The following is a 14,906-nucleotide window of genomic DNA, read 5'->3' on the forward strand; positions in this document are numbered from 1 at the left end:
CTGGTCGCCGCCGCCGTCACCCTCTGCCGCGCCTGCCCGCGCCTGTCGCCCGTGTCGCCGCTCCGCTCCACACCGCCCCGCCGTCATCGCCGTCGTCACCGCTTCGGCCCCGCCACTCCCGCGCTAGCCTCCAAGGGACGGAGGCAGAGCCTCCCTCCTCCCTCTGCCGCGACGCCCCCGCTCCCCTCCTCCTTTTCCAAAAGCGGCAAGGAGGCAAGCCCCCTTTTCTCTCCCTCTTTTCCCCTTTTTCCGTCACCGCCGGCGTCATCCTCCTCCCTCCGCCCTGCCGCCGATTTGGACGCGAGCGCCGAGCGCCAGCTCGCGCCTTGACCGCCCAAAGTCGGTTCCCAAACCGACGTTGCCGCCCTTAAAAGCCCCGGGCGCCCTCCCTCTCTTCTCCTCCCATCGCCTCCGCGCCATTGCCGCCGCCCCCGAGCTCTGTTCGCCGTCGCCGTTCGTCGTTGCGCGTGTCGGAGAGCCGGTGCGTTCGAGGACGCGGAAGGGGACTCCGGGCGCGCCCTCTCCTTCCTCTTCCCCGGCCCGAGGCCGGAGAGATTACTCCCGCGCCGTCGGCCTCTCGTCACTGCGCCCCGTCCCGCACGGTAGTGCCTCCCTCCGTTCTTCCTCCTCGCTCCATCTCCCCCCCTTAGCTTTCGGTAGTAGCTCGAGTAGCCTCCCCGTAGTTAGCCGGTGCCGCCCCGACCGTTGCCGTCGCTCGCCGTGTGCTCGCCGCCGTCGCCGCCCGTGCTCCGTAGCACCCGCTCGTCGCCGGCCTCGCACGGCGTAGCTCCGCCCAATCCGACGCTAGCATCGGATTCCCGTAGCCGCATAGATGCTCTCGCCGCCAGGAATTAGCCCCCCATGACCTCGTCGCTGTTTTCCCCTTCTCCCGCCGCCGGTTGCCGCCGCCGCAATCAGCCGCCGTCGAGCAACCCCCGGCAAATCCGAGCCGTTGCCTCGTCTCCCCTCGTCACGTGCAACCACCCGGTGTGCTCGCTTTTGCCTGTATCGCCGTGGTTTGCTCCGTCGCTCGCGGCTGTCGACCACCGTTCCGGCCGGCGTCGTCGTCTACCTCCCGCCGGCCCGCGTGGCAGCCACGTAGGCGCCACGTCGGCGCCAGCTCAGCCTAGACCGGGTCGAGCCGACCCCGGTCAGTCCCTCCCCGTGCGCGCGTTCCACCGCGAGCCGTGAGGCTGCGCGTGGGCCCGCCGCATCCGCGTCCACCGCGAACCGCGCGCGTGCACCGCGTCCCTTCCCCACCCTAGCGCCGCGCCGCGTGCTCCCTCCACACGGTGAGCCGAGCCGCTGATAAGCGGGTCCCACCCGGGACCGCGCACGGTGAGCCCGGTCCACCGGCCCTCTCTCTCTCCTTCCCTCCCGCGCGCGCGCACTTGGGCCGCCTTCTTGGGCCGGCCGGCCCGTTAAGCTTGGCCGAGCCGCTCTTCCTCTCGGGCCGCGCCCTAGCCGCCCGAGAAAAGTCTATTTTCCCTCCCTCTTTCCTTTTCTTTTCTTTTTCTTTTCCAAAAAGGATTTAATTAAATCCTTTTTCCTTTAGACCAAAAATCCAATAATCTTAGAAATTCAATATCTTCCCAACCGTAAGTCCGTTTGACTCCGTTCAACTTCCAAAATTCCTCAAATCTCGAGATCTATCTAATGGCACGCTTAGAGGTCATTAATAGGGCTTTATTTTCGCTGTTTGTTGAGTTGTCCCGTTTCGCGTGTAGTTCCGGAGCCCGAAGACCCGCAGTGCGAGGATTTCGAGGATCAAGCTCCAGATCTCGAGCAAGGCAAGCCACCTTTGAACATCTTGAGCCTATATTTGAATTTAATTATGTTGCTTGAAAAATATTATGCATTGATAGGATCGCACTCAATCTGCTTGTTCCGTCCGCATGACAGTTTGGCGGACCTACCTAACTTGTTGCATCTGATCCCTCAATTGTTAATTGTTATACCATGTCCCCTTGTAACCATCCAGTTGCGTCTCGATATTCGTGCACCCAGTGCGAGTATCGACGGACGCCTTCAAACTTAAAATCTGAAAAACAACTTGGGTAAAACTTGGGTTTTACAAGAGACTTGGAAAACCCGACACCTGGGTCGGTGCTTGCGAACTAAATGAATTTCCAAAACCGCGGACCGGGGAACGTACCGGGTGTACGGTTTCCCGCTCTTGCACTTAAGGACCGTTTCCTTGGAATTTCATCCAAACATAAGACAAGTACGACCACATGGGTGGAATGGGACACCCCTGGCTGAGTAACTAGCTTATCAGGGGAGCCTTGATGCCGAGAGACATGTGGATTCGTCGGGGTGGTGTCGGGGAGGACCCCTGGGCTTCCTGGCACAGTATGGTCTGGGACCTAACCTATTGTTGGTCTGGGACCCCTCTCGTCGGCATATGGTAAACCTGTGTCGGCTTTGGAAATGCCTTGTCATGAAAGCTTGGAGGTCTCCCGACGTGGCTGATCCCCACGGGCTGGGTGATCCGGGTTAGTAATGTCGTGTGGGTAAAGTGTACCCCCTCTGCAGAGGTTAACAAACTGTTCGAACAGCCGTGCCCACGGTCATGGGCGGATGTGAGGTGATTCCTAGCGTAGTTTTGTTTGACTACTGCTTGTGAAATTGCTGTTGTGGAAAGGGGTTCGATGTTTGAAAGATTCAGCAGCTGATGGGATCAGCTAGGCCCGGGTGGCCGTTTGAAAAGTTGTTGGCCCGGGTGGCCGTTTGAAAAGCTGTTGGCCGGGTGCCAACCTTGTTTCAATTCTAAAGACTGATACATACTCCGACCGGACGAGACGCTCTGTCTCATCCGAGTCGTTTGAGAAGCACTCACTTAGTTGTTTTCAGAAAAGAGTTCAAATAAAATCAATTGCAAAAACAACAGCCTTCCCTTGAAGCCTGCATTAAACACTTAATTCCCTTGGCTTGCTGAGTACTCCCGTACTCACCCTTGCTCTATATAAATAATTCCCCCCCAGTTGCTAAAGAAGATGAAGCGGATCCGGCTGATGAGGAGTTCTTCCAGGAGCAAGCCGGCTACGTTGAGTTTTAGGGTTTCGGCCTAGTTCCCAAGTCGCGCCTGTGATGTTTGGTCCGAGCCCTGGCTTCCGTTTCCCTTTTGTAATGCAGTTGTGAGCTCGGGATCTGTCCGCAGCCCAACATGACTGTACCTCTACTCTATAATAAAGAGACCTCTGTTGCTGTGATATTCTGTCTTCCTGTGATACCAGCACTATTTCCTGGGACTGGTATCGGTTAACAGGTTAATTTGGAGCGTCACGGGCTAGTTCCGGTCGGTACTAGTTCGGGGCGTGACAGCTATCAAGAGTCGTCCCTGTTTTTTTTTGTGGGTAAAGTCCTCCTTTTATAGTTCAAGGAGATACCACATGCACCGTTCATACGTACCCCTCCATGGGAGGGGGGCCCACATAGCCTGAGTCAGATCACTATCCGTGCCTTCAACCGGAAGCAAAGTGGTTGTCCGCCCCTAGGTGGGGCCAGCGCCGTCCTCCACCTGACACGGGGGACATCCCTGTCATTCCCTCTTAAATGTATGGAGACTTTGGTGGATTCACCATGTACAGGGGGTGCACTTGGCAGTGTGCCGATGGGATGGGGCATACCTGCCCCCACTCCGCCTGACACAGGGCGGGACGTGGGGGCACGACCACCTGTCCTATCCGCCTACGACCGGTCGCAGACTGGTCAAGGTCGATTGACATGCGTCAATCAGGCGGCGCCGCACGTCCGCCCACACCGCATTAAATGCAGTGAGGGACGGTTGGGGTGCCGCTCATTTATGACGCTGAACAGCGCCTCCTGCTCCGCCCACTCACCCCGCCACGTGGTGGCCGGGTAAGGGCCTCGGGGCAGCATGCCTCACGGGCCCGAGGGGTGTGACGTGGCACCCCGAGGCCCCCCTGACCACCTAATAACTACCTAACCTCCTCCCGAGGGGGTGGAGAAAAGGCAGGCCGCACGGCCACGTGGCTAGATGGGAAGTTTATTTCCCTCTACCGTGCGTACTCCCAGGGCCATATCACTTAGAAGCATACGGTTCCTCATGTGACAACTTTTTCGGTGAAGATAGAAGCATATGTTTCCTCCTATTAATCCTACAGAACAGTATATAGTTACATGCTACAGAACGTTTTGTCGGTCCATCAATTTTCATCCAAAATATAGCAACTTAGTATTACAAGACGCAACATAGTATTATGAATCTAGATAGCTATATGGCTATAGAAACAGGTTTAGAAGGTACTGTGACCATCAGATATTCAGATTAGCTGGGCGAACTCTTGTATTTTGTATTGGAGGTTGATTATCTCTTACGCTGGTCATTGTATGATTGAGAATCAAGTGGCTTCGTGATAGAATTCCTAGCTTAAATTTAGCCGCTTAGAAATGTACATAGACAACACAACACAACCAAGTACTCAATGCCAATAGCTATATCAGAGTTTTCCCACAAAAATACCATGGGGTACCATGTTGGGATTGCGTTTATGAAAAAAAAACTCAAAACAACAAATTGAAAAGCACCTATTAGAACAGAACTTGTTGACCGAACTATTAGTGAAGCTAGGGGATGTCTTTCTGCAACAGGACGGCTGAAAATTTACCCAAGCAAATGCAAGCTGAGAGCCAAATTTGAAGTAATAACGCCATGTACCAGGTACTGCCCTCAGGCCCTGAAATGCAAAATTGTTTCAGTAAACTTGTCGAGAATCTAATTGCCTGTACACACAATGCAAGATTCATCCAAAAAATAACAAAGTATATAGTTTATGTAACTAGAATGTCAAAATATGCAAATGGGCAACGTATCAGGTGCACTCAGCACTTACCTAGCACATGATTCCCATATAACAAAGTGGAATTAAAGATTTAGGTTTTGGAAAGAACGAATAGGAGAAAGAAGAATTTTAGGAATGATAAAGTGGATACCTATTTAGCACTTGATTCATTGTTTCTATGGCCTAAGTCGATCGCTGTTTCGTATCAGCTTTCTTGTGGGTGTGGTGACATCATCGCCATCGTTGAGCAGCTTTGCGTTACCGTCTTTGTGGGAGAGACGAAGATTTGTGGTGGACCGGGTGATTACAGGGGGTGTGGATGCGAAAAACACACACTGGCCTGGGAGATCTGCTTAGCTCCAGTGCAGGTCCAAAGATTGATGAGATGCGGGTGTACCAGTCAGTTTGATCCTACAAACAGTAGATCAAACAGCCGATCGGCTGACAAGTCGATGGAGTAATTCCAGCCGATATCTGATAATAGCCGATGTCGATACCAGCCGATAGCGATAGGGTTTAAGCAATCGGTTGTATGTCCAATGTAGATAATGATATAAAGTCAATCGGCTGATGATGATGTAATAAAATAACAATATAATCCAGTATAAACCAATTGGATAGCAATATGATATAATAGAACAAGCACTGATCCGACGGTTAAAGCATACATCGGCTGGAGGTCCCATGTCATAAAATCCACAAGATTAGATTAAACAGTGAAGTCTTTGTTGTCATCGGCTAAATCCAACTTATATGTATATGCAATCCTTATAAGCCGATGCAACGTCTAGATAACTTATCGGCTAGCACCCCGATAAAACACTAGCATGAACCTATCGGCTTAGCAAGACTTATATTATCAACAACAATCTAGTAGGTCGAACCTAACCGATGCAGCACGAGATTGTATATGATAATCTAATACTTGATGAGCTGATAGATCTATCTAATGTGATGGATATAACAAATCTATTTAGAACAACATTGTGATTTTAGAGATATATCAGCTAAGACAGATAATCGGACCTAACCGAGACAGTCCCAACTAAACCGATGTGTCTCTAAACACAATGTAATTAGAGATAGAATTGAGATATCAGGTAGGCAAATATATCAACCAAACCAGAGCGATCCAAGAGATCGAAACGATGCAGTCTTGAACAACACCAACGTAGCCGACAGATTCACCAGGGCCAGCGGAACGTAGGACTTACCCCTTCACCGGAGATCGAAAGCCGATGCAGCCCCGCGTCAGGTGCCAAATTCCGCCGGATGATAAGTAAAACCTCAGGAAAGAGGGTGGCGATGCGCCGAGAGTAATTGTATTGATCGAGAGATATTTTACAATGACCCCGGGTGTACATATTTATACCCATGGAGAGATACTAGTCCTTGTAGGACAAGAAAGAAACTTTCCTAAAGATAAAAGGAAAACATAAAGTCCTTATCGGACACTAAACACACTTTCCTAAAGATAAAAGGAAACTAGCAAATACTTCCTAATTAATAGATAAACCGCCATGCCATATCCTTCTTGAACTCGGACTCTTCTGGATAAATTTCCTTTAATTGATCCAACTCTACCAAAAATACAACTGTTGGCGATTTGACGACTCCCATCAGCTGATTCTAAGACTCTGAAGCCGATACTGACTCTAGGCCGATGATAACTTCGGGCTTACCAAATTTTGGCGTTAACACAGGGAAAGAACATGAAACCCATGCGCCAGGGGGATTTTTACAAAGTTCATATTTGTGTTCCATTTGATCCCAATTCTCTCCCAACACATTACACTAAAAGGGCATTGAAAAAAGAGATGGATTAATGTCTCTCTGATCCCCAAAGGACAGAGTAAACATGATAGACCAACATCTTTTAGGACACAATATCGGACATGGATCCTCTGCAGTACTGCAGCCTATCAGCCACTGCTACTGCAGCTGCAGTACTGCAGACAATCCCCACTGCACAATATCGTCTATCAAACATGTCTTTGGTGTTTACCTATCAGTAAACATAAGCCGTATAAAAACTTTTGGTTTTCATGACATTTGTTTTCCACAACCAAATGTATAGCCTGGGAGGGGTAGTTCCTAGAAAGTTCATTTTGTAAAATTTCTGTGAAGTATAATTCGGAGAGTTCCAAATATAGCTCCATTTATCCTCGTTTACATCCAGTAATTGTAAATCATTAACCTCTATCTGAAGAGCCTGAAACTGGACATATGTTTTCTCATTAAGAGGTAGCCTGAAGCAATCCTCTACAGGCTTATGGCCTCATGTTTTCACTTAAGCTCATGCTTATCTGCTAAAATTCGAATTTTAACCTTAAATTTGAAGTTGATTTTGAGATTTTTTGTTTCATCAAAGTTTAGTTTTAGCCTTTGCTTATAGATCGCTAAGAATGCGTATATAAATTTTTTATTCACAAAATACTTTTTATTTGCAAATATATCGTTTGGTTTATTTCATAAATAAGCCAAACGATGGGGCCGTTATAGCATAACTTGGTTACAGAGATGCTTCTGTCTAAAGAGTGAGCACATAATTCTGGATGTGTTTGGCTTCCAATAGACCCATTCCAAAGGTATCCCAGAACAAGATGTCCGAAATCACTTCACACCTAGCAACAGCTCTGAAAATAATTCTAGAACTTCTTGTTGAATACTGAATTGAATGGAAGATGATTGTAATTGGTTGGAAAGAGAATGTTGGTGAAGAAATTATTATATTTTACGTTAATTTTTAAAGGCTAGAAGTTGTTACTCCTTTATATTTGGACGGAGAGTGGTTTCTATTAAGCTTCCAGTAGATGAAAATAGTACTAGCAATAAAATGATTCCTCTTGTGGATTACACACTACGGCATGTTTTGATGCTGTCAGCAATACGGACAGTGTCTGTATAGGCTCCATCTTCGGCCCACTGCAGATATAATAAGTTGGTTGCCACGCTTGAGCTTCGCACCCGGAAGCCATGGCTCCCTTCTCCCTCCACCTGCTCTTCCGGGCGCGCACTTCGCTTCCTCTCCGCCATGGCGTCCCTAGGCCACGCGCAGCCAGTCTAGCGCCACGGCGGCGGCTCCGGCAGCCGAGATGCACCAGCACGGGATGGCTGTCGTCAATGCCGGCGCCGTCGGCCGAGACCGAGACGGTGGCGGCGCCGCCGGTGGTAGGGGCGGAGGAGCGGTTCGAGTGGCTGGACCAGTGGTATCCCGTGTTGGAAATATAGTCATTATTCGGCATATTTTAATCCAAGAAATTGAAACTATGATCATGGCATAAGCAGTGTAGGGTGATCTTAACATAACCAGTAGCATACTATGCGCATCATGAATGTCAGAAACAGGAACATACCAGTAATGCGATAACATGCTAGAGGCATCATGTAGAACAGGAACAAGAACATAGCGCACACAGTATAGCGCTAACAATGGGAACAGGAGTAGCGCTAACAGCAGTAGAAGGAGAAGATTATACCCCGAGAATGGCCCTCCGCTGGATGGTGAGGCAGAATTGCCTCCGTTGTTGTAGTCGTTCACGGCACCTCCTCCTGGCGCACCAGCTCCGGATCCAGCTCCTGTCGGCGTCGGCGGCGGCGCAGCTCCTGTCGGCGGCGGCGTACCACCTCCGCCAATAGCGGCGGCAGCAACTCCAGACATGGCGATGAGCAGTCGTGCAGGAGGCACTCCCCAAAAACCTGATCACCCGCCTACCCGGTGCAGATCTCAGGCGAAGGTGTGGTTTCGGAGGCACTGCTTCTTCCAATCTCTCGTGCGCGCAAGAGATCAGAAGCGGGGAAGCGGAGAAGGAGAAACTAACACCTGGAAAGAAGACCTGGAAAGAAGCGAGGAACTCGGATCGGACTCGCGGCCTCCTTATCTATCAGGAGAAAGAACGTGGACGCGCTGTTGCGGAGGGAATCGTGGGAACGTGGGTTAGTGGCTGCAAAAGGATAGCGACGTGACGCACGCTGCCAGCCACGGCCCGGCGCGCGCGCGCGTGTGGCATTCCGACCCCCACCTCAACTGGTCAACAGGGAGCCTCTAATAACTCCCTATTTAGGTTGAGATATTTCTCGCTTAAATCCAGAGGTGGTATTATTATCCTCAACATTTATTATGGGCCTTTGAGATTTAATATTATAAGTTGGGCCTAGCCCAATTATTCTAACATCCCGTGGCTCCGGTGTGCGACCTCGACCCGCGCAGGCCGCACGGGAAGATGGTGATGGGCCTCAGCGTCGTGGCGTGGCTCGACGGCGGCGGCGAGTGGCGCGTGGTGGACGACGCGTGCCCGCATCGCCTCGCGCCGCTGTCGGAGGGACGCGTCGACGGCAAGGGCCGCCTCCAGTGCGCCTACCATGGCTGGTGCTTCGACGGCCACGGCTCCTGCCAGTTCATCCCCCAGGCTCCCGCCCTCGGCCCTCCTGTACTTTTTTTCTTCCTCTCCTCGATCAATCAGCAAAGTGAAACAAAAAATATATCAAGATTTTCTTAGGATTAATTGAGTTCTTGGATCAATTTATGGCAGGTGCACAAGAATAGCAAGGCGTGCGTGGCGTCGTACCCGAGCGTGGTGCAGAACAACATCTTGTGGTTCTACCCGAGGTCGGAGCCGGAGTACTGCGACGTGCTGAAGAGGAAGCGGCCACCCTACGTTCCGGAGATCGACGACGATGACCCGTCCCATTTTATGGTCTACGGTGTCAGGGACCTCTTATACGGGTAAAAAGAAGAGAAAAAAACAAATCCATTATTCTCTTCTCTGAAATACTCCATCCGTTCCCAAATATTTGACGCCGTTGATTTTTTTAAATATGTTTGACCATTCGTCTTATTAAAAAAAATAAGTAACTATTAATTTTTTTTCCTATTATTTGATTCATTGTTAAATATACTTTCATGTATACATATAGTTTTACATATTTCACAAAATTTTTTAAATAAGACGAACGGTTAAATATGTGCTAAAAAGTCAATGGTGTCAAACATTTAGAAACGGAGGGAGTATTTCTTGTCGCGCCATTGAGATGTGCTTGACTGCTTGTTGCTCCATGAAAATATATTACTCCATCCATCCACAAAAGTTACACCTATTTCACATTTGAGTTTTTTTCAAATAAGTTGTTACTATTTGTAGTTTTTATACACTCAAGATTTAAATGAAGAGATAAATTAAATGTTTTATTAAAATCTAAGGAGTCATCTAAATACTTATTGATTGCATGCTTGTATTCACTTCTTGATTTTTTAATATTTAAGATGATTTAATTTCTTTTTAGTCTTGGTGTCAAAAATACTTTTATGGATGAAGAGAGTACAACGCACAAGCGCACATCAACGCGTACGTCCTAGTTGCCAAGAACCTGGCCGGTGAATCGATAACTATCTCAATTTCGTTCCGACACGCGAGAATTTTTTCTTCTGAGCAAAACAACAAAGAATCCTCAAATTCGTTGATGGATGTACACGACTGAATTAGGTTGTGTTATTCCTAACTTCACCCCACTTATTTTTCACGTTTATGTTTTCCAAATTGTTAAATGGTTTGTTTTTTGAAAATAAAAATATAGGGAAATGGTAGGCATTTTTGGCTAGTCTAAAATCTATATTAAGCCAGCTTGTTTAAAATGTTAGGGACTAAATTAAAAGCTGAAGCACCACATTAGCCACTCACCCTATCCCAATCAGCTCCTAATAACCAGATTAATTAATGGTAAAAAAAACTAATCTGACGGCTAACTGGTTATCAAGCACATATTCATCGAGAATGATTCAATCCGGGCGACCGGCGCGGGGGAGCCGGATCGGGCGCTCCCCCGCACGCCCCTCCCCCCACGTGCATACATGTAGGCCATAGGCCCCACCGCGTTCTCTGTTCTCATCTACCATTGCAACAAATCATCCACATATTTTGGAAACCCTCTATTAAGTGAATTTGGTTTATTTTTTGTTCCAAAAAAATGTTTCACCTAGTATACTCACAATGTTTCACTATGTATAGATCTAATGTTGCAGTGAACTGAAATATTCCATTGCCACAAAAAACCCACATATTTTGGAAACCCCCTATTAAGGGAATTCGTTTTATTTTTTGTTCCACCGAAAAATATTTCACCTATTGTACTTATAATGTTTCACTATGTATAGATCAAATGTTACAGTGAACTGAAACATTTTTTTCGCTATTTGCTGAAACATTGTTTTTATATAAGGTGAAACAACACCCGATTTAAACGAGTGAAACATTTTCGATCTACTTAGTGAAACAATTCCGATATACCTAGTGGAACATCGTGCAACATTTAAAAATAATTCAATAATAATTTTTTTCGTCGGAATATATCAATGTGTGGTCTTGTTTTGAAGATTTAATTGTAATGAATTTAATGGTGCAATCGGATCATGATTTGGATAGGTAATTTAAGAGAAAAATCAGTTTAAAATAATTTTGCACGTAAATTAGACGCGGATGCTGACATCAGCGTCCCATTTTTCCCCCGCATCATCGGAACGTAGACTCATCCCATATTCATGCCTAACTACTGTTGTTCTAAATTTGACGATCAATAGTACTACCATGGGTTTGCAGGTATGAGTTGTTGGTGGAGAACCTCATGGACCCTGCTCACGTCCCCTACGCACACAAGGGGCTTTTTGGTGAGCTCCCAAAGAGAGAAGATCCAGCCAGATATGTTCCTCATCTGTCGTGATATATATGTTCAGTTTTCTCCCCAAACTTTCATCTTGCAATGATCAACTGCGTTTTACTGGTTCAGACATTCATCTTAGCTTCTATCTCCACAGTTGAGAACAGTATCCTTGCCTTTACAACATAGTTAGACATAAGCACGCTACAGTTGCACAAGTCTTCGAAAACAATCCTTCATCTTTTTCATGGCGAAGAGACCTTATAGGATCAAAACTAGCGGCGTGGAATAATTTATCACCGCGCATCACTGGTTTTCATTTAACTCAGGAGCAAGATGAGATTCATTGGAACTTAACCTCAAATGGGGAGTTCTCGGTGAAGTCTCATTATCTAGCTCTAATTCACAGCAATGTTCCCAACATTAATAACCGTCTTTGGAAATTAAAGATACCCCTAAAAGTTAAGATTTTTCTTTGGTACTTGCGCCGTGGAGTGGTGTTAACGAAGGACAATTTGATAAAAAGAAAATGGCAAGGCAATAAGAACTGTTGTTTTTGTTGCAATGACGAGACAATTAGACATCTTTTCTTCGAATGCCGTTTTGCCCTTTCTGTTTGGTCCATCATCCAAGCAACATCTGGACTTCCTCCACCACATTGTGTAGCGCATATGTTTGGGAGCTGGCTTGATGGAATTCATAATAATGTGAAATCACATGTTCTGTTAGGAGCAGCTGCTACTTGTTGGTCGCTTTGGCTATGCAGGAATAATGTGGTTTTTGATAAAAAAAAGTCATATCTTCACCTTTGCAGGTTATATATTCTCTTATCCATTGGCTTTGTATATGGGCTATCCTACAGAAGCCTGATTCGCGGGATATGGTAGTTGCGGCATGTCAACATTTGGAGAAGGTGGTCAAGGAGTTTTTTACCCAGGGATATGGGTGGCGATCTAGTCTTAGAATTGGTGGTCCTTAAAACTCTGTGCTTTTGGAGGAAATGGCCAAGGAGTTGTTCATGAGTGGCAATTTAGTCGTTAGATTGATGGTCCTCAATACTCCATGTCATTCTTTTTTTCTTTCGAGTGTGGTTTTGTTTGTTCGGCTGTGTATATCTTAGTTATGTATAGACCGGAAGTGTTCTCAGGATAATTGTATCACCTTGATGTAATTGACTGAGTTTAATAAAAACTTCCCTTATCTATAAAAAAAAATCTCCACAGTTGAGTTTGATCTGGAACACGGCAGCCCGATGAAGATGAGGATAGAAGAGGCCAGCATCGATGGGTTCCATTCGAACCTGGACGGTGATTGGGGCTACTTCAAGTTCGTGGCGCCGTGCACGCTCTACGGCACGCCGTTCCGGACCGACCTAGAGGTATATATCGATCAGCCTCTCTTCACTTTGCCATTGCAGATTTTTGGTTAGGCGTGTTCGCTAATGGGGGTTGGGAACCTATTTCCTCCACACGGAAAACGGAACCATCCATTAGCACGTGATTAATTAAGTATTAGCTAATTTTTAAAAAAAATAGATTAATTTGATTGTTTTAAACAACTTTCGTATAGAAACTTTTTACAAAATACGCACCGTTTAGCAGTTTAAAAAGCGTGCGCGCGGAAAATGAGGGAGAGAGGTTGGGAACCCAGGACAAAGAACATAGGCTTATAATACACTCAAGGCACCGGCGAATACATTCCTTAGCACACGCTAGCTCAAATAAATAGAAATCAACGGCACATCTATGATCGCACTAAATTGTTCTATACTCTTTCCGTCCTATAATACAAGTGATTTTGGAGGGATGTGAGTATGTGACGCATTCTAGTACCATAAATTTGGACATGCTCAGAAATGTGAGGCATCATAGTAGACTGTCCAGATTCATAGATTCATAGTATTATGATGCGTCGCATTTCTCTAAAATCTATTATATTTTGGGATAGAGGGAGTATTGAAAGCTAACTTAGATGTGCGTTATATTCCTGAACTTGTTAAGAGGTTTATACTCTGATGATGCAGGCTGACGAGGTGAAGAAGAAGAAGAAGAAGAAGCCCGAGGTGAGGGTGGTGTTGTTCACCGTCCCGGTGGCTCCGGGAAGGAGCAGGTTCATCTGGGCATCCAGGTATAAAGTCGGAGGATGGCTCGACAAGATCCTACCACGTTGGTTCTACCATATGACGTCGAATACCATCTTGGATTCGGATACGTACCTCCATGTTGAGGTGAAATATTTGGTCTCTTCTGCTCAAACCAAATGATTTTTTTCAGGCTATCTGTAGGCTGATTTAACAGGTGCAATTAATTAATTAGCCCATTCTCTCCTTTTGTCATTCTTAACACGAATAATTAATTAATCATTTTCCCAGGACCGCAATATCACAACAGTTGGGCTTGATAACTGGCACAAAGCTTGCTATGTGCCAACATCATCTGACAACTTGGTCATCGCCTACAGAAACTGGTTTAGAAAGTACTGCAACCATCAGATTGGCTGGGCAAACCCAAATCCAACAGTTAAACAGCAGCTGCCACAAACTCCTACCAGAGATCAGCTCTTGGAGAGGTAAACAAGCTGTCTACTGATCTTCACGCAATCAATCTTCAGCTCTTGGAGAGAACTCTCAGTGATCATCTAACATGAATACTTGTTTGGATACCACAAACAACAGGTATTGGTCGCATGTCATGCAGTGCACCAGTTGTAGAGCTGCACTGAAGGGGATGAGGGCTCTGGAGATCACCTTGCAGGTGGCGGCGGTCGCCGTCGTCGGGTTCCTCGCCGCCGGCAAGGAGACGGCGGTGATGTCGGGTGTCCAGAGAGCTTCGCCGCCTCCCGCTGGCTCGCCAACTTCATCGAGAAGACCTTCTATTTCCAGGATTATGTCCATGCTGACAAATGATGCGTCCATCCAGGAAATCTGTGATGTGTTGCTGTTGCTAGGAATTTGTCATGAACCTGGGCTCAGGAGGGGCTTTAGACTGCACCGTTTGGCTGTCTCTTGGCCTAGTTGGTTCAGGGATGCAGCTATAAATCAGCAGCCAAAACTCGAAACTTTATGGCCATGTGTGTGCGTTATACATGCAGAGGCCAGGCCGGGGATACAATCATTTTCCTTGTCTAAAAATAAAAGAAGTCAAGCAACAGCCAAAGGCATCCATGAAGAGACTGCATCAGCCTAATCCCATCATCCATTCTACCTCCCACTGAAAACTCTAATTCTCTAGCCCCCAAACCCATGCTTCTTCAAGTCTCATTATCTAAAAAAAGTGCTTCTTCAAGTCTATACTTCTATTATCTCAATTTGTATCCCCAAATACTCTTGTATTTTGCATTGGAGTTGGATTTCTCTCTTACGCTGGTTGCTGTATGATTGAGAATCAAGTGGGTTCGTGACAGAATTCCTAGCTTAAGTTTAGCAGCTTAGAAATGTATAGACAGCACGAC

The 14,906-nt window shown here is 46.9% G+C and overlaps 1 protein-coding gene and 1 long non-coding RNA gene across 2 annotated transcripts; one reads left to right on the forward strand and one right to left on the reverse strand.

Moving 5' to 3' along the window:
- Positions 1–4,434: 4,434 nt before the first annotated feature.
- LOC136355813 (uncharacterized) lies at positions 4,435–9,104 on the reverse strand. The gene is made up of 2 exons (XR_010740272.1): positions 8,285–9,104; positions 4,435–4,700 (listed from the first exon to the last, which is right to left on the reverse strand). It is a non-coding gene; the product is annotated as an uncharacterized lncRNA (long non-coding RNA).
- LOC107275693 (protochlorophyllide-dependent translocon component 52, chloroplastic) lies at positions 7,782–14,860 on the forward strand. Its single transcript, XM_066308920.1, is given in 9 exon segments — positions 7,782–8,016; positions 8,979–9,235; positions 9,338–9,531; positions 11,399–11,497; positions 12,678–12,834; positions 13,480–13,683; positions 13,828–14,024; positions 14,131–14,279; positions 14,282–14,860. Coding segments are annotated over 9 exon segments (1,572 nt in total). The 3' UTR covers positions 14,362–14,860.
- The last annotated feature ends 46 nt before the right edge of the window (positions 14,861–14,906 follow it).

Source organism: Oryza sativa, chromosome 3 (assembly GCF_034140825.1).
Source record: "Oryza sativa Japonica Group chromosome 3, ASM3414082v1".
NCBI classification, from domain to species: domain Eukaryota; kingdom Viridiplantae; phylum Streptophyta; class Magnoliopsida; order Poales; family Poaceae; genus Oryza; species Oryza sativa.